At 39.8% G+C, this 26,315-nt stretch overlaps 1 protein-coding gene across 3 annotated transcripts in view; it reads left to right on the top strand.

The window, feature by feature from the left end:
- The first annotated feature begins 17,498 nt into the window (after window positions 1-17,498).
- Window positions 17,499-26,315, top strand: part of FRY (FRY microtubule binding protein) — a 204,619-nt gene continuing 195,802 nt past the window's right edge. For 2 of the 3 annotated variants that reach the window (XM_086621024.1, XM_086621016.1), the window contains exons 1-2: window positions 17,499-17,703; window positions 21,792-21,890. In XM_086621024.1, the coding sequence (XP_086477150.1) occupies window positions 17,499-17,703; window positions 21,792-21,890 (304 nt within the window). The remainder of the gene's footprint in view (window positions 17,704-21,791; window positions 21,891-26,315) is intronic. The other variant, XM_086621030.1, reaches the window with a different exon arrangement.

Raw genomic sequence — 26,315 nt, 5'->3', positions numbered from 1 at the left:
AAAAAGTCCAAAGATACAGATATGCTACTTTTTCTCTCAGTGCTCATGTGCTATTCTGGGATATGTGCTGACCTACTTTCTGTGTTTCCAGAAAGCGAGTTGAGAAATCTTAGCTCAGGTTGCAGAAAGATTTGGATTTTTTTTCAGTGGATTTTTGTACATCGTTTCACATAAATATGCACACACACACACATTGGCTAATGTGGGGGTGATGTACAGTAGCAAATCAAGATTGCCAATTTTGGTATAATTTCAGTAATAACAGCAGCAGAAATCTGCTGCTAGACACCTGCCTTTAGAAGATTTGACAAGAAGACATTTCCAATCCAGTGGTGCTGTTATTGAGAGTGTCATTATAAGACAGAAAGCTTTCAGTTCCCAATTTTGAATACATTCGATACCTAAGTAGGAACATCCAAAACTGCTGTTAAGAGTCTTGTTATTATATTTTTTCCACTTTCTTCAGCATTGTCTTAGAGACTGGAAGATAAAACCCCTTTGAATCATGTACTTTGACTCCGTGCATCTCTTTGTTCAGCACTCTGACCATCAAAGAATGTTTAGCCCATTAGTTTGCCATTCCCAATTAAAATAATGATAAATAGATCTTGAGGATTGCATGAACAAATTATGAGAGAACAAATAATGGCAGGTGGAGGCGTAGGGCAGAAAAAATTCATCAGCCCCGGCAGCACTCTGCTCACGTGTGGGCTATGCTGATAGAAGAAAATCTGTTTTATTGTGCTTTGCTCACAGTGACCGTAGTGCACAATGTCTTGGTGTGACATTGTTCTCTTCTAACTTGTATGAGTATAGTAAGGGTAAGCATCTCAGTAAAGTCTGCAGTTAAGGGGAGAAGACAATTTCCCCCTATCCTCAGTTAGGGAAGATGAATTCTGCCTTGCAGAGGTACGTCTCCTCTCTTTCTGTGTTGGCTGTAGGTGGAGTTTAGACTTTGGCAGCTTAGTCTTTGAATGTCTGCAGCTAGGTGAGAGAAATCCAATCCCTTTTCTTTGTATGTACCACAGCTAAAGTAGGGAGTTTTGTTGATTTGTCAGCACTGATGTAGTTTTACTGCAAAAGGCTGGACAGTGTAAATGAGGCCTCAAAATATCATGGCAGGTCTTCCTATGACTGATAGACAGCTCCTTACTTTTCTGGAAAGTATTATGACCTACTTAAGCTAACCTGTGGATACGTTATATGTATATTTTTCTAAGGCTTTTGATTTGATACTTCTCTTTTTAAAATTTGCATTGTGTAACATAAAGACTGTATACAGTACTGTTAAAAAATCATTCTCATCTTTCTCATCATTCTCCCACGCACGCAGCATGGGAAATAAACAGGATGAGCTGGAGATGCGTGCACATGAGCAGGGCTACGACCTTATTGGCATCACGGAGACGTGGTGGGACGACTCCTATGACTGGAGTGTCAACATGGAGGGGTATAAGCTTTTTAGAAAGGACAGGAAGGGGAGACGAGGAGGGGGTGTCACTCTCTACGTCAGCAACCGGCTGGAGTGCGTGGAGCTTCGCCTGGGGTTGGAGGAGGAGCTGACAGAGAGCTTATGGGTCAAGATTAGAGGACGGGGACGGATAGGGGATGTTACGGTAGGGGTCTGTTACAGGCCACCTGGCCAGGAGGACAGAGCAGATGAGGCGCTTTATAGCCAGATAGAAGCAGCCTTGTGGTCACAAGCCCTGGTCCTCATGGGGGACTTCAACCACCCTGACATCTGTTGGAGAGACAATACGGCAGGGCACAGGCAGTCCAGGAGGTTCCTGGAATGCGTGGATGACAACTTCCTCCTGCAGGTGATAGAGGAGCCGACAAGGAGGGGTGCCATGCTTGACCTTGTGCTCACCAACAGGGAGGGACTGGTGGGCGATGTGACACTTAAGGATGGCCTTGGCTGCAGTGACCATGACATGGTAGAGTTCAAGATCCATGGGGCAGCAAGGAAACTATACAGCAAGCTCTGTGCCCTAGACTTCAGGAAGGCGGACTTCGGCCTCTTCAAGGACCTGATGGGCAAAGTGCCATGGGAGGCGGCCCTGGAGGGACGAGGGGCCCAGGAAAGTTGGTCCACATTCAAGGAGCACCTCCTCCAAGCTCAGCAGAGGTGCATCCCGATGAAGAACAAGTCGGGCAAAAAGACCAGGAAGCCCGCGTGGATGAGCAAGGAGCTCCTGGACCAACTGAAAATGAAGAGGTTAGCCTATAGAGGGTGGAAGCGGAGACAGATAGCCTGGGAGGAATACAGAGAAGCTGTACGAGTGACCAGGGATCAAGTGAGGAAGGCTAAAGCCCTGAAGGAATTAAATTTGGCAAGGGATATAAAATGCAATAAGAAAAGCTTCTATAGGTATGTAGGGGACAAAAGGAAGTCCAAGGAGAACGTAGGCCCCCTCCGGAAGGATACTGGTGCTCTGGTTACCCGGGACATAGAGAAGGCTGAGGTACTCAATGACTTTTTCGCCTCAGTTTTCACTGATAAAGCCTCTTGTCTTACTGCCCAAGCTGTGGAAAGAACTAGCAGGGACTGTGAGGATGAACCACCACCCACTGTACTTGAAGAGCATGTTCGGGAACATCTGAGGAACTTGAAGGTGCACAAGTCCATGGGACCTGATGAGATCCATCCGCGGGTCCTGAAGGAACTGGCGGATGAAGTTGCCAAGCCACTGGCTATTGTATTTGAAAAGTCGTGGCGGTCTGGCGAGGTCCCCGATGACTGGAAGAGAGGGAACATAACCCCCATATTTAAAAAGCGGAACAAGGAGGACCCGGGCAATTACAGGCCAGTCAGCCTCACCTCTGTGCCTGGCAAGGTCATGGAGCAGATTCTCCTGGGAACCATGCTAAGGCACATGGAGAGCAAGGAGGTGGTGGGTGACAGCCAACATGGCTTCACTAAAGGCAGATCGTGCCTGACCAACTTGGTGGCCTTTTATGATGGGGTGACAGCATCGGTGGACAAGGGTCGACCAATGGATATCATCTACCTGGACTTGTGCAAAGCTTTTGACACTGTCCCGCACGACATTCTTCTCTCTAAACTAGAGAGGCATGGGTTTGATGGATGGACCACTCGGCGGATAAGGAATTGGCTCAATGGCCGCACTCAGAGAGTAGTGTTCAACGGCTCGATGTCCAAGTGGAGACCGGTCACGAGTGGCGTCCCTCAGGGGTCCGTGTTGGGCCCGGCCCTCTTCAACATCTTTGTCGGTGACGTGGACAGTGGCATAGAGTGCACCCTCAGCAAGTTCGCCGATGACACCAAGCTGTGTGGTGCCGTCGACACGCTGGAAGGGAGGGATGCCATCCAGAGGGACCTCGACAGGCTGGAGAGGTGGGCCCGTACCAACCTCATGAAGTTCAACCAGGCCAAATGCAAGGTCCTACATCTGGGTCGTGGCAATCCCAGGCACAAATACAGACTGGGTGGAGAATGGATCGAGAGCAGCCCTGAGGAGAAGGACTTGGGAGTACTGGTGGACGAGAAGCTCAATATGAGCCGGCAATGTGCTCTTGCGGCCCAGAAGGCCAACCACGTCGTGGGCTGCATCAAGAGGAGCGTGGCCAGCAGGTCGAGAGAGGTGATTCTTCCCCTCTACTATGCCCTCGTGAGACCTCACCTGGAGTACTGCGTCCAGTTCTGGAGCCCCCAACATATGAAGGACATGGACCAGTTGGAGAGGGTCCAGAGGAGGGCCACGAAGATGATAAGAGGGCTGGAGCACCTTTCCTATGAGGACAGGCTGAAAGAGTTGGGGCTGTTCAGCCTGGAGAAGAGGAGGCTCCGGGGTGACCTTATAGCAGTCTTCCAGTACCTCAAGGGGGCCTACAGGAAAGATGGGGAGAGGCTATTCAGGAGGGCCAGTTGTAATAGGACAAGGGGTAATGGTTTTAAAATAGAGGGAGGTAGATTCAGATTGGATATTAGGAAAAAATTTTTTACCATGAGAGTTGTAGAACACTGGAACAGGTTGCCCAGAGAGGTGGTGGATGCTCCATCCCTGGAGATGTTCAAGGCCCGGTTGGACGAGGCCCTGAGCAACCTGATCTAGTTGGAGATATATCCCTGTTCCTTGCAGGGGGGTTGGACTAGATGACCTTTGAAGGTCCCTTCCAGCCCTAACGATTCTATGATTCTATGATTAAATAGAAGTGCCTGGAAGTTAAAGCTGAACTAGCTCTATCCGAACCCAAATGTTCTCACAAGAAGGAAATTTTAACATTGAAATAGATGAGTTGTAGCATCTCCTACCAAGGAAGGAGGAATATTCCTATTACTGTGGAACAGGCACTCTCAAAAGTGAACTTTAATCTTGCCACTATTCAGTATAGTTAGTGGAGAGGCAGAGGTTATTCGCAGCCCTGAATCCATTGGCTGTAAAAGAGGTGGGGGAGACCAGGCTTCCAGGCTGAAATTAGGCTTTGTGATTTAATTCCTATGAGTCTCCAGTACTTCCCAAAAGCCTATCTTTAGCTAGCAGGCTATACAGCTGGTCCAGGTGACTCTCACTTACACCTGTCTCTTGTTTTTTATGCTCCTGTGCTGTATTCTTTCCCATGCAAGCAGATACGTCCTGCTTGATATACTTGAAAAACGTATCTGGGAATCTCATTTCTGCTGAAATGTGATCTGAACTTTACCTGTTTCTCCGTGTGCTTCCAATCTGTGTAGGAACCAAGGGGATCTCAGGTTATTTAGGTCCCCTTGGGATTCCCTATTAGTTTCCACTCTCCCCAAAAATATTTATTACATTTGCACACTATGCTGAAAGGGCTGTTTCCCTAATACTCTGCTGTTTGGTGTTAAGAGTGGGAAGGATAGCCGCATCTAAGATTTTTCCACCCAAGAAAAATAGGAATTATATCACCAGCGATGTATAGCACCATGAGTAGGTCTGATCCTTGCTATCTTACTTTTTCACTTCCACAGCTGAAAGTCGTTTTCAGATGCAGAGCTGCTTTATCAGCTAAATGTCTAGTGTTAACATGACAGTAGTGGTTAACTGCAAAAAAAATGTAAGGGTAATGATTCCTAATGCAAATTGATTGAAGGACTTATCTTACTGATATATTTCTTTCTGAAAATAATTAGTTTCTGTAGTATTACCACTTTTTCTTGGATGTTTGCATAATTACAGAAGTGTTCAGGTATGTATTTTTCATCTTTGTCTCTCCTAGAGGCTGGTAACAACTTGACTTCCTAGAGATAAGCCAGATGATGGTATTCTGTGCTGTCACAGGCATTAGTTCTTCAAATTCCTCTTGAAACTAATCTGAAATTATAGTTTATCTCAGCTACGTGAGGATACTGCAACAGAGCTGCACAGTCTTTGAGTATCTTTGAATCTAGATTAATTTCAGGATTATGATCCTGAGTCCTAAAAGCCCTAAATAACCCACAGTCTAGCTGAAAACCTTACTGCCTCTCAATATTTTGCCATTCACCTTAATGTGGGAGTTATGAAGCCTGGAGCCGAACTTGCAAGAAGCAGGAGGATGATGGTGTTCATGCACCTCCCTGGACTGTGGAATGAATTACTGGAAGAGATCAGTGAGAGTCTCGCTATGTTTTGGGAGTGTTGCAGGATTTATCTCCCTTGGAAAGCTTTTTTCTCTCTAACTAAGCCCTTAATTGACTTTGTGTGAAATACATTCCCCAGTTCTGAAGCTCTATCTAGAGATAATAGCAAAAGACAGTAAGGAGTGGAAGGGTGTTTCCTCTTCTTGAGAGAGCTGGAATACGTGTTGATTAATGTTCACAGTCAGTGGGTAAACAGGTGTCTTAAAATATGTGCTTGCTAGAGTGAGGGTCTGACTTAAGCTAGGTTATTGCACAGCTCCATTTAACACTCACACTACGATTTTCTCAGTTGTTTTCATATGTGTTGCTAGTCAGAAAAATGTTGTGTTGTCTTAGTATAAAATTTACCAGTTGCACAGCTGACACTCGCAAAAGTAACTCCAATTTTCCGTTCTGTTGTTGCAAGAGCGGTCTTTATTTCTTAATTTCATTGTGCACAATAGCATGTGTATGTATATACATATGTGTGCATATATATATGTGTGTATATATATGTTTGGTGTTTATCTGGTGAGCCTTGGGCCACTGCAGCTGGTGCAGGGACACACTTGCAGCAACACAATCCCTAAAAGGAGCATCTGTTAAACACACGATCGCTTTTGTCATTTTTCTTGTATTACAGCACTTGCACAAGGGACATAACTACTGTCTTCTGCTAATACTGTTTTGGATGCATCTACTGTCATTCCTGCAAATTAACTGTTATCAAATTAGTCTAAATTGTAGTTAACTCAGGCCAGTACATAGTTGCAAAGAATCTCATCCAAATTTTTAAATGTTTTTTCTAATCCATTCTTGTTCTGCTTGTATTAATAATAGCTGTGACCACTGAGAGTCCTAATCTGAATAATCATAGGGAAATTAAATAATTGGTATACATCTGTACAGTTGTATTAGCCACATTTAAATATACATAACTTAAAAATGCACAGGCACACTCCCTTAAGTCTAACATTGGTGTGCAGGCTATATAAATTGTGTCAGGTTTGTGGCAGCACAATACGAGCATGATTTTTTTCCAGTCCTGTCCAGGAACTATGTTTCAGGCATGGTTTGGGCACCATCTTGTCATGCAGCTGATGCTTTAAAAAGTCAGAGGAAAATAACCAGTAAAATTGGGAGCTTTTAATGCCATTGTTTAAAACGGTAGTGCTTTTTAACTAGATTCTCATACATCTTCAGGAACAAGGTGGAGGAAAGAGAAACCCAAAATACTTCTGCATTCAAGGAAGACTGTACAGGGAATTTTATTCTTCCTTTCAGATTTTGTGGGTTTTTTTCCTCTTTTTCAGTCTTTAAATGCCTGGAATTTTTCACTTACTTTAAAGCTTGCTTTGTGCTTGCCGAGCAGTGCGTGCTGTTGTTCAAGGCTGCACTGTGTGTTGGTTACGGCCGTTGGCTGCTGCTTCCTGTGGTTTGGAGACCCTGAGTTTCCTTACATCCTTTCCTTTTTCCTATTTTTTTACATGTGTACTGGCTTTTATCTTTTATCTATGAGTATGGGAAGAAAAAAATAAAAGAAAATTTACATTTAATATTGAGGTAGCTGTTCCGTTCCTTGTTTTCACAGAATCACAGAATGTTAGGGATTGGAAGGGACCTCAAAGGATCATCTAGTCCAATCCCCCTGCCGGAGCAGGACCACCTAGATCAGATCACACAAGAACGCGTCCAGGCAGGTTTTGAACATCTCCAGAGAAGGAGACTCCATAACCTCTCTGGGCACTGTTTCTGTCTGTTTTCTGTCTTCACTTTCTGTTTTCACTGTTTTTCTCTGTTTTCTGTCTTCCTTTCCAATGTGAGACAATGTGAGAGGAGCTCCAGGCTGCTTCTAAACCCACATTTATGAACTGGTGTAGAGAAACTTTCCCTCAGCTGCTCTCATTTCACCCAGGCAATGCTTTGCAGTAAGAGGGGGAGAAGAGAGGGATGCAGAGAGATACTCTATTTATTTGCAATATGGAGTTCTAATTTGGGAGCACTGGTAAAGCATGAGTAACCAGTTTGTCTCATTCAGGTGCAGTTGGTAAGAGGTGTCAGAACTCTGTCATGAGTCTGTACACAGAAAAATGCTTATTTTATGAAAGAAGTATCCTACTGTATTGCAGTGTTAGGTGCAATAAGTGGGTCTCATTAATACGATTCAAATGCAAAATAAGTATTTATAATAAAACTACAGAATTGTACAATTGAACATGTACAAATCAGGAGTGGGGTATTTGTGTCTGTATCTGGAGTTTTTAAAGACAGTTTACACCTCTGTGCTTTATGATGCTGCAGCAATGTCATTTTGGTTCTTGTATACTGCTGACTTCTGTAGCAGAAGGTGAAACTTACGTCCTCAGGGTTGTGCCTCAATCAGGCATTCAAAGTAGCTGGTAAGGATGTGTTGTGGTTTTTCTAGAGCTCTGGCCTCAGGTGGAAAAACCTTCGTTTTCCTATTGATTGGTCTCATACTTGGGACAGTTTTATAAGTAGTTCTGAAGAAGATGAAATACAGCCAAGTATATAGAGAGCAAATTGAGTATTTCCCTATAGAAGAACATTCCCTCTAAAATAAAATTAAGTCAAAATATATATAAATCTGTACGTTACACTTCCCATGAAAGGGGATATGCTGAAAGCATGCCAGACAAATAAGTTTAAACCTATTTCTACATGCGAAACATCAAGACTAGGCACATGGTTCTGACTCCCCTGCGATTGTGACAGCTAGGAAGGAGGATGGTTTGCTCACGGATAGAGATGGAATGCATTTGTCATCTTAGATGAAAATTTAAGATTCTTTTGTAAAGACTGCTTTTGACTCTGGGGAAAACCGAAGGATAGGCTCACACCTTGCAGTTTGTGTGCTTCTTTGGCCAGTACTGTTGCTTTAATAGATACCTCTATGATCACTAGATGAAACTGAGAGCAGAGATTCAGAGAATCAGCTGAGTATAACTAGGTTATGTTTCTATCACTGTTAGGGATCAATCTACATTTGTTGTGTTGTTACTAAAACTCTAGAATTACCGTAGGTTAATATGGCTTTCCTATTCAGTGCAGCATGCCAGGCGTAAAAATGAAGAGTTGGGGAGATTGTGGAGAAGCTGGAAAGCTACAGTCTCAGCATATAATCAAGCGTACCCTGAGCTGGTACTGAACAACAAAAATTTCTATGCTCCAATTCCTTTAATAATAGTTACGAGTACACTTATTTCTGAAAACAGTATGATTTGTGCATCTGAATATAGGTGTGACCTGAGTACACATATGAGATCCATCTGTCTATGGACTCAGGCAGTATTTTATAGGTACTTTACATATTGTCTTAAATGAAAAACTAAGATATAAGCTGTGCCTGGCTGTTTGGACTGCTACACTTCTGAACATGAGCAGGTGTCAGTGTTGAGGACCTTGGGAACAGAGTGCCCCAAGGTACAGGTGGGTGCAGATGCACATGAGGGTAGAGATGAAGCTTAGACCAGTAGGAGCCTGGGCAGTAGCACTTTCTGCTGTTCTGGGTCCCAGTCCTATTAGAGGCAGCATGGTTCTCCCCCATTTGAGAAAGGAAGATTGTATTCTTGGGAGGCTCAAAAAATTTATTTTTTTTTAATCCCAAAACCATGAGCAAGTTAGATCTCCTGGCCTATATGATAGATATGTGGGATCATGACAGCCTTCATTCAGAACTTAAATGGTGCTGAAGAGAAGGCAGTCTCGATCCCTAAGATTTGGGCACATAGATTTCACTTGGATCTGAATTGAAGTGGAAATGAATGATCAGAATCATAGAATCATAGAATGGTTAGGGCTGGAAGGGACCTTCAAAGGTCATCTAGTCCAACCCCCCTGCAAGGAACAGGGATATCTCCAACTAGATCAGGTTGCTCAGGGCCTTGTCCAACCTGGCCTTGAACATCTCCAGGGATGGAGCATCCACCACCTCTCTGGGCAACCTGTTCCAGTGTTCTACCACTCTCATAGTAAAAAATTTTTTCCTAATATCCAACCTGAACCTACCTCCCTCTATTTTAAAACCATTACCCCTTGTCCTATCATAACTGGCCCTCCTGAACAGCCTCTCCCCATCTTTCCTGTAGGCCCCCTTGAGGTACTGGAAGACCGCTATAAGGTCACCCCGGAGCCTCCTCTTCTCCAGGCTGAACAGCCCCAACTCTTTCAGCCTGTCCTCATAGGGAAGGTGCTCCAGCCCTCTTATCATCTTCGTGGCCCTCCTCTGGACCCTCTCCAACTGGTCCATGTCCTTCTTATGTTGGGGACTCCAGAACGAATCTCACCCTTAATTTGTAATAGATGATACAAAATATGTTTTGTTATATGGATGTAGAAGTAGCATCTAGACTCAGAACAGGAAACACCTATTAAAGAGTTGAACACTGTAACTGAATTCAAAGACTGGTGATAGTCCTTACCTTCTTTGTGTTTGTGTGGGTGATGACATAACACTCGGCAGTTCCTAGCCCCCGGGTTCAAGATCACATCCTTGTGTCAGGTTGTAACACACAGCCTGTTAAGACCTAAGGCATGGATATTCAGGGAGGATGTAATGGCAGTTAAGTGACCGTGCATTAAGTAGAGTCTGACATTGTAGGAAGATGTGGAGGGTGGAAAAAGATGAGAAAATCTTCACAAGGACTCAAGGTGACTGCATAGTTGAATTTTCTCTCCTCCCTTCTTTTCAGTCTGGTATTTATTTCAAAGTGTTTTCTGATTCACTGTTCCTAGTGGCTTGTTTTTCGTTCTTTTTTTTTTTTTTATTTTTCCTTGACATAGGGAAGACATGTGAAATGTAATTTAGCTCTGTCTCATTACATTGCATAGGACAGGTTTACTGAAGGGTGAGGTAAGTTTTGGCTGCCTTTCTTGTTTCCTCTCCATTAACAGAATTTCACGTAACACAGGCAATCCAGAGTCTTGGGCAAGGGACTGTTTCTGCCACAGGGCAGCCCAATCTGTCTGTGTTGCATCTCATCCAGCGCTGAATCAATGCAACTTTAATATGTTGGAATTTTTTTAAGTCTATATGTTATTAAGAGGCAACATATATATTTGCCTGTCCATGAAAAGCAGAATTTTCATTATCCTTTAGTTTTCATGACAAGGAAAGGAAGAAGACTGGATTTCCTAAATCTCTGTGTTCACTTTGGACAATGGCCTCACTTAACAGCAAGCCTAGAATAAACTCTTTGTAATTGATGCAAACTTTCATTAAAATGATCCTCTCTAAAAAGTACTTTCGAGTTCCAAATGTTTTGAATTTTTTCCCTTATATCTCTGATACTTTTTTTTACAGAAGCTGAAATGCTTCGTTGTTATCTCACAGATATGTGCTAACAAAATTTAATTTTTCTAAAATACCGAACACTCGGACGTGGTTTTAAATAGAAAATTGTCTGAAATCTGTAACCTTCATTTTCGTCGCTTGCTCGCAGTATTAACTTTGTACACAGAACTCAATAGGAAAAACAGGGACATCTGCCATGTTTTATTCAGGACTACTGCTACACCCTACTAAATAAAATTCCCACGTAGCCTCTAGGTTCTTTCTCTTACCACTGTACCCAGAGCACAGGCCTAAAGGCAGATGGCAGTGGAATAATAGCAAGCATGATTTTGTAACTGCAGGTGTTACAGTCGTGTGGATTCTGGCAAGTTCCACCCTCGGCCTTCGATCTTTGGAAGATGCCCAACCTCTGGGCTGCCACTCGGGCAAAGCCGAGTGTCGTAGCAGCTTTGAGGCCGCCTGCAAGGAGCCTCGTCGGTCGGCCGGCCGGCTGGGCTCCTGCACTTGGCCTCTCCACACCACCCGGACAGAAAATGTCTGCTTCCAGCGTTTGCGCTGCTTTTCTGTTGGAGAAGGATTGGCTTTCAAGCCCTCATAAAGACAAGACTGTGACAGCTATCATGTAATGGGAACATCAGCGTGAAGTGGAATTACTACAAATGTGCATTAGCATATGAATTGTTCTGCTTATGAAGTGCTGTGACATGAGTCAGCTTCCCCTCTTAATATGGGAAGCGGGCATTGTGGATCGAACAGTAAAGGACTAATATTACTTAGAACCAGATTACAGCTTTAACCATATGTTTCGTTTGTTGTTAGCAAACAAGAATTTGACTACCAATTAAAGGTGCTTATCTCTTTTCAGCTGAAAGACAATGCAGTTGAAATGCTCAGCCAAATCTCCTATCAATATGCATCTATACAAATCAGCATGGCAGCATAGAAAGCATAGAAAAGCTGTATTCTCTTCTTCATGTTTTATCTGTTTGTGTTTGAGGGAGGAGAGGAATTGTCTGGGTTGAAAGCTTATTTCTCTTTTTTGTGACTGTAATTCAATATTAAGTTATCTGCTGCAAATTAAAACTGAAAATGTAGTGCATGATATGACTAGCATCTAATACTCTGAATTGGGTTGCTGTAAGGTCAGGCGTAGCCTAGCAACTAAGTTCTAATTGCATTATTCCATGAGTCAAGTGTTTGCTACAAGGGTAGAAATTAATGTGGACCTAAAATGATCTCTTTACTGTCTTTGAGAGTATGACCATGACTGGTTATTTGTTGCACTTTTCCTCTTACACTCACTTCTGAAAAATGATGCTTGAGTGAAGAGCGGTTTTTTGGATGCTAGGGCTGTATCAAATCCAGGCTCATGTTTATAACAGCATTAGACTGGAAGAAATAGGTTAATTCAAGCATAGAATGTGTCAGATGTTCACATCCTATGGATTAAGACAACCAGGTTATTCCAGAAAATTAAAGAAATAATTTTTGAGTAACAGCTGGAGGGTTTGAACACCTGTATATTTTCGTCACGTTTTGATTCCCTGTTTTCTCTTCTTGGGTTGTTTAACTTTCTTATTTGAAATGCAAAACAAAAGAGTTTAAAGACTTAATAGCACAGATAGGCTTGCAGATCTGTGACTGTTCTGCTGTGTATAGGGGATGAGACCTAGGTAATAAGTGCTTACGGGGAAGAAAAAGAAGAAAAAGTTTTCTAAATGGGTACGTACTGTTAAACAGTCTCTTCTGAGGGAGCAGGCACCCAAGAATACTCCACTTGGTTGTTATCAACTTGATTTCTTTAAACACTTTGACACCTGTAAAACGCACCCAAAATGCAGTCAGTAGCCTGAACATTGCCTTTGTAACCTTAGTTTTATAAATGTTTTAATTAGGGTTACCTGGCACAGTCACTAAAAGAAACAATTCATATGTCTGTCCTGGATGCTTACTCCTGTCTTTTTATCCCTTGTGGCAGCATGGCTAAAAATAAACAAATAAAGTAACCTAGCTTTTTGCCATGGTTTGCTGTGCAGCCTCACAAAATGGGTGCTAACGCAACAAGGAGGGGGGCTCCAGGGGCCACAGTCAAGAAGAAGGATGAGACTTTATTTATTGATTGATTAATTCATTGATCGATTGATTGAGTTGTGCTGGTTTAAACTGTTAGTAAAGCTCAAACTTTCCTTTCCTGACATTGCAGTTCCTCCAACATACATGACTAGGAGGCCTCATCCTCCCTTGGAGGCATTTATGTACTATGCTACTCATGAATCAATGTACACTGATACAGAATTTACTTTGCCAAACGAGCCAGGAACATATTGTGGTGGTGGTTTTTTTCTTCCGTAATACAGATTTTCTGAGCCAGCCTGAACTGGCTGACACTTTGAGAACACTTTTTAGGAAACCTTTTCTTATTTCTACTGTTGATAAGCACAAATATTTCCTCAGCTGAAAATGAGAATGACAGCTCTAATGCAGTCATAATAACAGTGAACATGAAATGTAACAAAATTTGCTGCGATATTATTAAACAAAAAGCTAATGATAATTCCTCCTGTGAGAAAACTTATTTGTCAATGACCTGGACTATACTGATTTTGTAGACTCAAATCCATGTTTCCACAGTACAGAGTATCATCCAAACACAAATCAGTTATCAAACATCAGTTTCTTTTAGCTTTTATTTACCAAGCTTTAATCAAAAGAAATAGTAATAGAAACTGCGGACACGACAATTGGGTAGTGTGCTGGAGGCAAGGGGTATGATGTTCTGATTTAGTCTTTGACCATGATGGATAAACCCAATGATTATTATACTGAGCTTTCAAAATTGTAAGAAAGTACTGAACTACACAGAACCTACCAGAGAAGCCCGAAGCCTTATGAACATTGATTATAAACAGCCTGAAAATGTAGCCAAATAGTAATTCCTGTGCTTTGTTTTTCATCATTTGAGCAATTTCATGATTCAGTTCTGAACGTAACACAATGATTACTTTCTTGTAGTAATCTCTTCCGAAAGATCTTGTGTAAACCTTTGATGGGATAAATAAATAATTAGTTTACTTTTATCTTCTATGCTCAAACAACTATAATAGATTAATGACACTTTTTTTTTTAGCAGCCATGTTGATTAGTCCTATTGTGATGTCATCTTGGTGTTTTACTCAATGCTTAATTATTTTAATCACACTTTCAGATAAAAGGCTCGGTGAAATATAATTCCTTAAACTATGCTATATGCTTCTAAAAAAAAAAAAAGAGATATTTCATTCTCCAGTGTCTACTGTAATTTTCAATGACTTATTTATTTTTGAAAAATACTTCAACCATTTGATTCTTGATTTCCTTCTGGATTCCTGGGTGTATATGATAGAAACCTTGTGATTAATTGCATAGAAATTAACAAGTTTTATTTCTACACATCATGCTTGCATTTTTTGTTGTGTTTGTTTTTTTTTTTTTTTCTGGTTTTGTTTCTATCTATAAAGGTACAAAGCTTCCATCTCAAAGTAGAAAATAGGAGGTCTGAGAGGGATGTTGTCACTGCAACCTCAGTGGAGAAGAATCTCAAATTTTACCAAGAGTGCTCTTTTGCTTTCTTCCTGTGCTGAATCTTAAAATCTTTTTTGAATGCTCAGTGCATCTGCTTTATTTCTTTGGTCTTATAATTAGTAATCAGCTCTTCCAAGTCCCTCTTCCTCCCCCATTCCTTGTTTTGTTCTTTAAATTGTGCTGTAATTTGTTCTGTAGTGGTCTCCCTTGGGAGTAGACTGTCCAGTTTTTATACACGTCTTAAAGACGAGAAAATGACCAACAGGAGATACATAAACTAAATCACTAAAGGAGTTAGGCTACTAAAATGGCACTGAGGCATCTCATTCCAGCAACTTTTGGGCACCGCCAGGACCCTCAGCTTCTGTTCTACCATTCTGCCCATTCCTTTACCTGCTTAGGATTTTCAGTTTTCAGAACAAGTATTTGCCTGTCTTGATTTTTAGGTCTGAATGAATTTTCAAAATATGTGTTCTATAGCAGATCCTACAAAAGGCAATTTAGTGATGAGATGTTTGGGGTTTTCACCTGTTCTCTTCTGGATTTCCATCTGAAGGCCATTCAAGGATAGACTTTTCTTAGATTCCTGTGTATGGCTGCTGGCTGGTGCCCTTGACAGGTCTCCCCCCATCTGAATGAGTGTGATCACTATCGCACCTTTGAGTATCCCAGCAGCGATTTCTCCTGTTGGAAATGTTCCACTTGGCATGAATATTCATTGGGCTGGAGAAGGTAAGATTGTATAGTGCAGCAATTGTATCACTCAGCTAGAATATGGGACAGTCGCTTTCAAGTCACTCTTCTAATGAATATTTAATTATTTATACGTGTTGGAGTAGTTTCAGCAGGAAAAGTTAAGAGCTGTTTGCAGAATATCCTATAGCCTGGTGGTTAGATCACTTACTGAAGATGTTGAACTTTTATTTAAAGCTTCTGTCAAATTTCAGTGTAAAGTTCCTCAAATGTCAATTCCTGCGTTTGGTATTTCTCGGTCTTCACACATGGTTCAACTATATTTATATTTGCTCAAATTTAAGCACTTTCTGTTGTTTTGAAAAGCTCTTTGATTCAGTTACTTTGGTTGGGTAGGACTATCAGGAACAGACTAAATATTTTTATGTTGGTTCAGTCAAAGCTGAAAAAGCAAGTGGAGTTGGAAGAGAAGGGGAAGCAAGGAAAACTTCTCTGACCTGTTTTTTTATTAACTGGGGGAAAAAAGAGGATGAGATCCACGGATTCTACAGAATCTACGGTCATGAAAAAAGTATTTTGGCCTCTAATGATGAAGGCCAGTGCCTAGAGGCGTTTTTTAAAAGTACCTAAGCAATTTAGACATACAATTCCCTTTGATTATAACCTAATATCCACCACCTAACCTATTTTAGAATCCAGTGGGATTTTCAAAAGTTTATTTCTGCATGTAAACAGAGCCTACAATCCTTTGAATACTCATCAAGTCCAGAAATAAACAGTTTGCTACCTACAGTTAGTCCACACTTGGTTTAAATCACTTCGGTTTAAATAATCAGTTTGCTCTGAATCCAAGATATGATTTCTGGGACCAACGGCTTTAAGATCAGATTCTTACATTCATAATTTCAACTTCCAGCCAAACGCAGTTTAATTTCCAGAGGAAGACAAAGTCTTGCAGACTAGTTGCATCCTGCTGCATTTCTAATACGATGAAATATTTTAAATGCTACATAGATATATATTAAGATACATCATTTCCCCTCTTCCCTTCCAAAAGCATGTAGGTGAACGATCTGTTTCTTGTCAGCAATAATAAAGGTTGTACTGAATTTCATAAAAAAACTGTATTTGGAGCAGCCAACTCTTGATCATTGCACCAGTCATCCACTGTACCCTAGCTTTAGGGAAGTCATTAAAGCATTCATAGTTTTAGGTGTTTAAAATGATTCAGAGAAATCAAATTCTATATTCAGGTGTTAAAATCAGTTTGCCCTAGGTATCCACGGTTGGAACATTAGCTACTCTCACTTTGAATTACTACTCTGCTTATTCACTTTGCCATACTAAAAGTTATTGTTATTTAACAGCAAAATATGTGTAGTTGGAAGATTCATCTCATTTATGATAGAATTCTGGTAAGAAGATTAGCAGGTTCATAGAAAATGTTATGATTTGTCCTTTCTGAACATTTGAGAAAGGAAGATCATATCCTTGGGAGACTCAAAAGATTTTGTTGGGATAACTGGAATGAAACAAGAAGAGTACCTTGGCTTTGAGTTAAATGAAGAATTTACGGACCACTTTTGGCATACACATATTTAAATGGCTTATTTTCATTAGTCAGCAGTTACATAGAGAGAATATCAGTCACACTGGCAGACCTTTGATTCTGACTCCAGTAGGAAATAAGATTATTGCTTCTTGAGGAAAGCAACCCCACACTGATCTTTGTGGCCTTAAAAACCTTTCTGCCTTGGACTGTTTATCAGTCTTTAAAAGGTAACATTGTCAAAGCACAGAAGTAGAAACCCGAACATACTGTTCAGGTTGTTCCTTTCCCCAGATGAGTCCCTAGGCTGGGTACTGGCTTGTGTTTTTGTTGTTGTTTTTTTTTCTCTCACTCTATTTTTTTTTTTTAAAGGTTTAACAACACTCGTTTAGCTTGCCAAGTTAATGAACTATTAATGAACTGATCTGAGAGAAGCTGTTGGTATAATGTGAACCGTTCTAGCCCTAGACAGTGCCTCATATTAAACTGTATTTTCCCCTTTGCACAGATTGTGCTGCTGAGCTCAGGTTTGTTGAACTTCCTAATTATCTCAAAACTTTCAAGCAAATGATTTCAGCATTCCTCCTCCCTGTGCTGTTTCACTGGTGCAAGGAGGGGCGATGCAGTAACCCTACACCTGTTCCAGCACACGCCTATCAACTTGCTCAACTTCCCCAGTGAGTGCCCAGTTGAGCATGAGAACATCCGAGATTGCTTGGGTCTGTAACCACGAGTCCAAATACTTCTGGATGTTCGGATTGGCTTTGCGCTAGGGTGGCTTTAGCAGTTAGGGCTCTATAATGGCAGTTGATGACAGCAACTTGTACTCCAGGACTAAGAGCAAACTGAATTCCTATCAGGCTTGTTATAAGTCAACAAGACGGAGAAGCCTACCACCAGACATCCTGCTAGAAAATGATTTTAAAGGAAAGTTTCAAAGAAATATTAGGAATATAGAGCCTATACATCCAAGGCGCCCTAAGAAAAGACCTTCTATATTTTCAGGTAGGAAATTCTATGTTAATAGTATGTTGATACAATATCTTTTAAACCTTTTTGGTCATATTTGAAGAACTCAGTAGCTAATTCCAGTCAGAATTTATTCTAGTTTAAAACCTAAGACAATCTTCACAGATAGATTTAATCATGTACCATTTATGTTAAATTATGTCAGCCATTAGAGTTAAAGTGATGGAACCAGAAAGAGAGACCTTTCTTCATGGTTTTTATTTCATTTTGCTTGCTTGTGGGGATTTTTTTTAATACTTACCATTTAAAGAAAACTAGTTGTTTCTCTAGAGCATTAAACTGCATTTTCCTTAACCTCGCTTATAAGAAATGCAGTCAATAGCTGTAGTATAAGTATCTCTCTTGCTGCTCTAATACTGTGTGTCATTGCTTTTCTGGAGGAGAGTGATTTGGGGATATGCAGACTTCCTCAGTCGAGCTGACTTTTTTGTGTAGCCAGAAATTAACATCACTAAATAGTCAAATGCATGCTTTGAATTCCTCACTTGCACTGGAGCCTGTAATGTCTGTAGTTAATAGTTCAGTTTAACTCTCTAGTTGTTAAGGCGTAGGAACAAGGTGTAAGAGTGGATTTCAGTCAAGCTAATGGCAAGTCTGGATTATTTTGTTGTTGGTTTTTTTTTATTGTTTGAAATATGCTTAAAAATAGGCAACAGAATAGCATGAGGACAAAGGATTTGTTGCAAAACAATCAGATCATCTTTACCAGGAGGACTTAGAAGGTTTTAGGGGGAAAAAAATCAATATCAGCTCATCTCTACTGAAACCTAAGATGTGTTTCTGTGATGCGATCAGAGGAAATGAAATCCTTTACAGGAACAAAAATATGCTGTTTTTTAAATGTAACTATCTCCATTTCCAGGTGAAAATGAGGATTTTTAAATTTCTAGGGGGAAATAGTACAATCATACAGGTTTTTAAGAACCATGAAGAATATAAAAAAGTATTATTATTTAAATAATATTATTATTATATTCCTTAATGACAGCCAAACTTATACATGAGTACCTTCTTATGAGCTGAAACCCTGCTGAAGGAATGGGAATGCAATGTTAAAAGATGACACAGGCCAGCACCATTTGTGTGGGATTTAGAGCCTCCATTGTACCTTTGTTAAGATATTTGAAATGTTACACCTTAGGAAATAAAGCTTTTTCTCTACTTCCTCAGCTTAAAAAAAATGCATAAAGCCTTATCGGATCTTAAGTCAGGTGACTCAGACATGCCCAAGGCTCCTGTGTTTCCCAGTGCCTTAACAGGCTCTACCTGAGGTGATGTGATCTCTTGGTGACTGTCAAAGCACATTATATTGGGCAGGACAGACCCTCTGTATCTTATTGTTTCTCAGTTACTGCTTTTTGTCTTCTAGCTACCCTTTTTGCTCCTTAATTATGCCTATGTTGTTTTTTTTTTTCCTCCTGTAACCTTTTGCTTTTTTCCGTGAACATCAACTTTGTTACAAAAAACATACTAAATAGCCTTGTGTTTAGCCTCCAACACCCAGACTTTGTTGTGCCCACCCAGATTTCTCCTTTATTCTGTGATCTTTCTTTTTTAAAAAAAAAAATACAATTCTTCTTTCTCTCTGTTCTCTTTCCACCCTCCCAAATTACCACACTAGCAGTAATGCTCCATCGTTTATGCTGCGTCAGATATGAGCACTTTAATGTAGTTTGTGTGTCTGGAATGCTGCCATTATGCTTATGAAATCCACTGCAGCTGTGTTACTGTACACTCAAGGGCACTTAACTCAAAGGTAATGCAAATTACTTGCTATAAGCAATTGATGGAGCATGATGGAAAGATGGGTGTAGTCTTTCATTTGGTAGGTCAGCAGTATACATAGGAGAAGCTTTACTTGATTTGCTTTTGAAAACAGGTTAACAAAGTAAGCTTGAAGTCCTCTAGACCATTATCTCTCATGCTGTAAATGTAGGTTAGAATGGAAACAGAGCTGTATCATAGAGTCATGGGATGGTTTGGGTTGGAAGGAGCCTCTAAAGATCATATAGTCGAACCCTCCTGCTGTAAGCAGGGACATCTTTCACTAGATCAGGTTGCTTAAAGCCCCCTCCAACCTGACCTTGAACACTTGAGACAGATAGATATTTGTGTATATATATATAAAAAATATATATATATTGATATACTTTCTCTGCAGTCTTTTGGATCACTGCTGAAGCCCTCAGAAGAACGTGGTAATTCATATTTCCTTGTTTCAGTCTAGTCATGTATTAACATAAATCTTTAAAATCTATGTCATTTTGACTCTTTCACCTTCTTCCAATCCCCATATCTCTGCTTAGTCTTTCATGTCACCATGAACCTCTCTTAGTTTTAGGACATGTTTGCAATTTAGTCTGAAGTCATGTACATCTTGTTTTCTTTCCTTTTATTTTATCTTAAAGAGCTTACCTAATAGAATAGTGAATAGTGACACCTCAAGGCATACAGGTGCAAGGATATAGGCTGGATCATACATCGGGACTCTTGTTTTAGACTTGGTGCAGACTCAGGGAGGCATTTTGCATGTGATAGCTTTGTTGCACATTTTTTTCTTAACTGTGATAGCTAGAAGCTCACTCTTTAAAAATGAAAGTTGAAACCTGAGAAGTGTGATACGTCTGTCTGTCCTGTCATCATGAAGTTATGGCATTCATGTATGCCTAGGCAGGACTATCCAAACGATGGTATCACTGGGTTATTGTGTTCATTCCCACATGGCAAGGGGAAGACAGAAGCTATGACTTTGAGAAGAAACCATGGCATTGCCAAAGGATACACTGCATAGAGATACCTTTTCTTTTTCTTTCAACAAAGCACTTAATTTCTTTGTGTTCTTTACATTTGAAATGTTTAGAGCTTTTGCATACTTTAGGGCTTGGTTAATATCAACTGCCGATAATTTTTGTTTTTAATATTTCGTGGTTACACTTTTTTGGGGGGGAGGAAATGACAACACAGGCCCAAGTGATCATAATCAACATTATGGGGCCATTTATTGTCAATAGAGAGGTTCATCACCTTAATTAGATGAGTTTGTACAGATCCGATCACATGCCCTCAGCTCAGCATACTATTGTAGCCATGACTGAACCTTAACCCTGGCAAGACCATCCAAAAATGAACGATGTCTTGTCTTAACCTGAATATAAACCTGTGACTTGTTAATGAGAAAAGAAAGAATTGTAAAAAGACAGAATGGGCAACGAAGGAGCCTTAGGAGGCCATGTCTTTATAGAGGTACCTAGGAAAGGTAAGTTGAAGTAACTGAAGTGGCATAAAATTAAAATGGATTAGCTAAGCATCATTAAATGTCTATGCTGACTCATATTCAAAAGCCCAACAGCCTGAAGAAAATCAGTTTGTATTTATTAATTTCAGTCTAGGGAAGTGTAGAGTGAGTTTTTACTCTTCTTTTTGGAAGAAGGCTGCTAATACTGTTGTTGTTTGAGTTTCTTCTATACAATGGCAAAGACGTGAGTTTTTGGCTGGGATTGTTAATTTTCTGAAGAAAGCAGAATAAAAAATAGAGAAATTACAACGGTTGGAAGACTAAAAAAAAAATATAATATTTAAGTTCTGCTTGGAAGCCATTTGTACTGTGAGCTAGACGATGTTTGTTTAAGGAAGTACCATTGAAAATACACTTCTAGTACTGTTATCAGTATCTTGTGGGCTTTTTTCTTCTTCATTTTCATACGCAGGTAGGCTGTATTGTTGTTGAATAATGCTTGTTGACTCATGTGCCAGTTTTGAAGGACAGAAGGTGAGAAAAATACTTTGAATTTTCTGCCTCTCCCAGGACCAGGCACACCTCCATTTCATGGCCATATATGCCTGTGACTGGCGTTGTCTTCACAGCCAAGATAAGCTCTATGTATTCTGTGGGACAACATGTTGTCCCTACTTTTGTATTGTGATGTTGCTGAGTTAATGTAACGAAGGTCAGTGATTAACAATACTTTGTATAGCTACTGAATGTAAAAATGTAGGTTGCTGGTCTGTGATTTTACAACAGAAGAGCTAGTATTCTGTAACAAGTTCACTGCTTTTTTTTTCAGTGAAAATATTGTCGCAGTTAGAAGTCTTGAGGCACTCTCTCAAAGCGTTTCTGGAGTTCAGACCAGCATACAGTCTAGCAAAGTCACTTTCTAAAATAAGTAAGTTGATTTGACACCGTATTTGTATGTAAATTAAAATACTGAAAATAGCAAAAGAAAGAAGGGTTTTATATATAAGAAAAATATTTAAAAGTTATTCAACAATGATATGAATAAATTATTTAATTTTTCATGAGACTTAGGGATAAAACAGCCAGTATGTATGATTTTTTTTCTTTTGGCTGGCTACGTTAATTGGGAAAGACTTGCCAAAATCTAATTGCTTTTAATAAGGATGCTTAAAATCATGAGTACAGTATGTGTCTTGATTCAAATGAATTATAATGATCTGTGTTCAGTATTTTAATTTAGTGAAGATTTGAATATCCTGCCTCCTCTCTGAATAAATTGTACTGCATGGTACTAATGTATGCTTGTAATCTGCATAGGATAATTGCTGTTCACTTATGGTACCCCTAGTGTGACCCTGCACATTGAAGTTTTGTGTTGGTGCTGCATTTTATAAGTGGCATGCATTGACAGCAGAAGGGAAGGCAAGACTGGCTTGTCCCAAAGTTCTTCTGTTCCTTTCCTGACTTGAAAAAATTGGCTTGGTTTTCTCTTGGTACTGTTAGCAAGACCTTCTCCTGATTAAAAATGCAGGGGAAGGGAGAGGTTGCGTTTTTTTATTTGCTATTTGTATTGTAAACTGGCATTAGTTCTGTACATTACTGTGTTCTGTTGAGCCTTATGTTAAGATATGCCACCGTGCTATAACGTTGGTACATTGCTGCTTGACTGTGTGTCTACCCATTGATCTGGGTGAGTGACCATTGCTTTACTAACAGAAATTATCGAATTGATAATGTCTTGCTTTTCTCTCAGCCTTCTGTATTTTTATGCTCACTTAGATATTTCTACATATATTACTTAATATTACTTCAGCGTTTATTTCTTGAATGTTTTTTTTTGACAACGTCATTTTCTTCAGAAAGGGTGGGTCGGTGATTCAGAGCAAAGCTCTGGATTCTGCATTTTGAAGTCTGGTGTGATATATGCATGGTGCCAAACTTGTTTTCTTGGGTTAAATTTTTTTATGGATTCTGGAGATTGATTTCCTAGTGTTCTTGTAGGCAAGTGATGATGATGTTGTCTCATCTTTAAGTTGTATTTGGGACATAAAGGAAGCTCTCTATGTCCATTGGAGAGTGACTTGAACATGAAGATGAGGGGGAGGATAGGGAGGAGGGTGAGGTTAAGGTAGGGAAGGCTTCTTCTGCTGTTGTGGCTTGGATTTTTTTTTTTTCGGATTTGTTGTTTGTTTTAAAAGCTGTTTAGTTGTCTCCTAGATTTAGATTGCCACTGTCAGTTTTTATAGATGTTAAGACTTCACTTTAAAGCAAATAATCCAGTGTTTGAGTGAGCAAAACCCATTGTACACACAGTAACATACTTCAAATCTTATGATGTCTAAGGGTTTATAGACTTCACTGTGCTGAGAGACTTTGTGAAGCTATTACAGCACTTGCTTTCTGGTTTCAGTACAAGTTTCTGTGCGTGCTGACATAGACATAGCATGTGAAAAAGAATCTGGTTTAGTAACATGGTTTGCCAGTTTGGCCCTTTGGCTCTCTGCTGTGTCCTATCTAGAGGATAATGATTAAAGTGTAGAGAGAAATCTTAAAACTTGTGCTGAAGGCTTGCCTTCTGGGAAACATAACAGGCTCTTTCTTTCGTACGTTTATAAAATTTTCAAAAGGAGCATTGAATTAATATTCAACACTAGTTGTGTCTCTGAAAAAGTATGTTAATATAAAATGTATTGAATTTTAAAATAGAAAATCAGAGTCCTAAGAAATGTTAGCAAGATAGGAAACATATAAAAATGTTTTAAAGGCTTAAGAACAAGCCAGTCACTCTTTACATCAAATGATAGTAGCTTTAACTACATTTCATGTGCAGTAAATCCATGAGGATTTGTTGACATTATTTTTAAATAAATCTTTCTTTGGCTGTCATGAGACAATAGAGTCTTTTATTCTCGTTATCTTATTTAGGATGCACCTTAAAGGACCGATTCACCGTAAAAATAGGCCCATCTTTGGCCCATAAAGAATTATTTCTGTGCTAATGGATTGGAAAGATTGTCTACAATAATTTTTTTTCATGTTGAGAAATAGATATAATTTCGTAACATGAAAGACAGACATTACTTTTAAAGTCTTACAGTGGTGCATCTGCTGTAGTCAAAACCTCATCAGCCAAGTAAAATGTTTTAAAAGAATTAGACTTAAAGGTTACCATAATGGCTTTCATTTAACCTTCTTCCTGATGGTTTATTTTGTTCCTCTTCTGAAGTCCAATCTTCGCATAAGCTAATGTACTTAAAGACATTGAAGTATGTTCTCTTGACAGTCAGATGGGTGTATGGACTGCATATAAATCACTCAAAATATATTTCTTCTATAGTGCTTGTTTACTTGTAGATGCTTTTGTAAACTTGTAAATAGGTAACTATTTTCCTTTCAGCTATTTATACTTTACCTAGCCTTACACATTTAATAGGAGCATACTGTATCCAAGTTAAATCACCTAATGATCTTGAAATCTCTGAAATAAAAATTCTCAATGTTTTCTTCATTTTCATTTCTTTGCTGTCTTACTGTACCTGTATTTAAACAACAACAACAAGTTTAGGAGTTTCTGAAAATATTTAATTTCAATAAGAATTTAAGAAATCAGTATTTTATTAATCTGTTTAGGTTCAGAGACTGTTTTGTGTGAAGATGAGTGTAGATAATGAAGTTCATCTTAATTACAAAAGGCAACCTAAAGAAAGTTCTTTGAACATAACTAGAGTTAGCAGGAAGATGATTTGGTACTGCTTCTCATGATAAAAGATGCCCTGATAATAAAATCCTTATGGCACTTCTGGTAAATCAGCTGCAAGCAGAGAGATACTGAGTTCATACATTTAGGTTTTCATAAAGAAAAATTTCATCAACTGTATCTCTCATATTAGTTTTCTTTGTTGCTACTAATTAAGAGTGGTTAATTTGCAATATGGTTTTTATTAATTTAGGGGATTGGATCTTAAATTAGGAACTTGAGGAGCTCAGGACATTCTTTATTATATTTTAGGTTTCTGGGAAGTTGAAATTGCACACTGCTTCATAAGATGAGATCAATTTAAATTCTTCTTGCACAGGATATACTAACATCTAGTTGCTACTCAATGTTGGAATGCAGTTTTGTAATCAGATACAATTTTGAAGACCCAGCAAACGTCTGTTCATGCTTGTTAATCGTATATTCAAGTTGCACTTAAATTTAAAATTTCTTAAAGTAAGAAATCTTTTCCATCTGTTACCGGAAGACATTACTGTTTCCAGGAAAAATTTTCTGTGGATAAGCAATGTATGTCGTGTATGATACAATCTAGTGGCTCCTTTTCCAAGGACCCGGCTGTGTAGTGGGGTTTTTGTTTATTTGTTTGTATTAGAACTGCCTGAGGGCATTGCTGTGACTTTCTGTGGTTTTACTGTCTGTGCTGTGACTTTCTGTGGCATTTTACTCTCTGTCTTTGGAGTTACGATTTCTCCAGTTTCAAGGTGGCTGTAATGGCAACAGGCTTTACAAATGTCAAAATGTTACTGTGCATCCCTATGCTCGCTTTGTTGTGAATTATCTGCTCTGCCTAATAAACCTTTTCTGGGGTAATTTGTGATGCAAACAATAAAAGGTTGGCAAAATAATTTTTAATCATAATGTTTAGTCTGCATATTGGTAAGGAAAGGGGCAGTCTACAAGTGTCATCTTTCTTATTGTAACCTCAGTTCTCATGTATTTCCCACTTTGTTTAGGATCTTAAAACTAATAAATCTCTTGCCGGCCTGTCTGTTCTCTCCTGTTCCTTGTACGCAAGTCAGAAGCCTGTCTTTAGCAAAGCTGCTCCGCTTCTTCCCCATTTTGCCTGGTCCAACCTGCAGCGTACTCTAACAATTGTTAGGCACAGTTCAGGAGTTGGCAAGAGCTGAGGAATCGAGAGAGGGTCGGATGTTGCCACCAGCGCTTAGGTAACGTGTCGCTGTATGGGTGTAGGCTGTTGCGTGCCGTCTGGCCTCCTGGCCAGAGAGCAGCCCCAGGTATTAATACAGGCATGGCGTTCATGGTCTGACGTAGCTGAATCGCCGGTCTGTCCAGCAAGACGTAACTTTAATGACTATACAGGTCATTAAAACTCAGTACCAGTTTGTTCAGTGAGTCACCTTAAAATACTTCTGAGAGGATTTGTTTAGATTTATCATGGGCAGTTACTGACTCCTGTATGGAGAATTAGATTTCCTCTCGATGCTGAGGCTCTACACTGAAGTAAAAAGTCTAATCTGCAGCAGAGGTTTTATTATCACACAAAGATGCCAGGGCAAAAGAAGGACGACAAGAAAAGCGGAATACCAGAAACTGAATTAAGCTCTCAACGTGGAA

This window comes from Tauraco erythrolophus, chromosome 1 (genome assembly GCF_009769465.1).
Source record: "Tauraco erythrolophus isolate bTauEry1 chromosome 1, bTauEry1.pri, whole genome shotgun sequence".
NCBI lineage: Eukaryota > Metazoa > Chordata > Aves > Musophagiformes > Musophagidae > Tauraco > Tauraco erythrolophus.
Note: the sequence above shows the minus strand (reverse complement) of the source record. Positions and strands in the feature narration are given on the sequence as shown.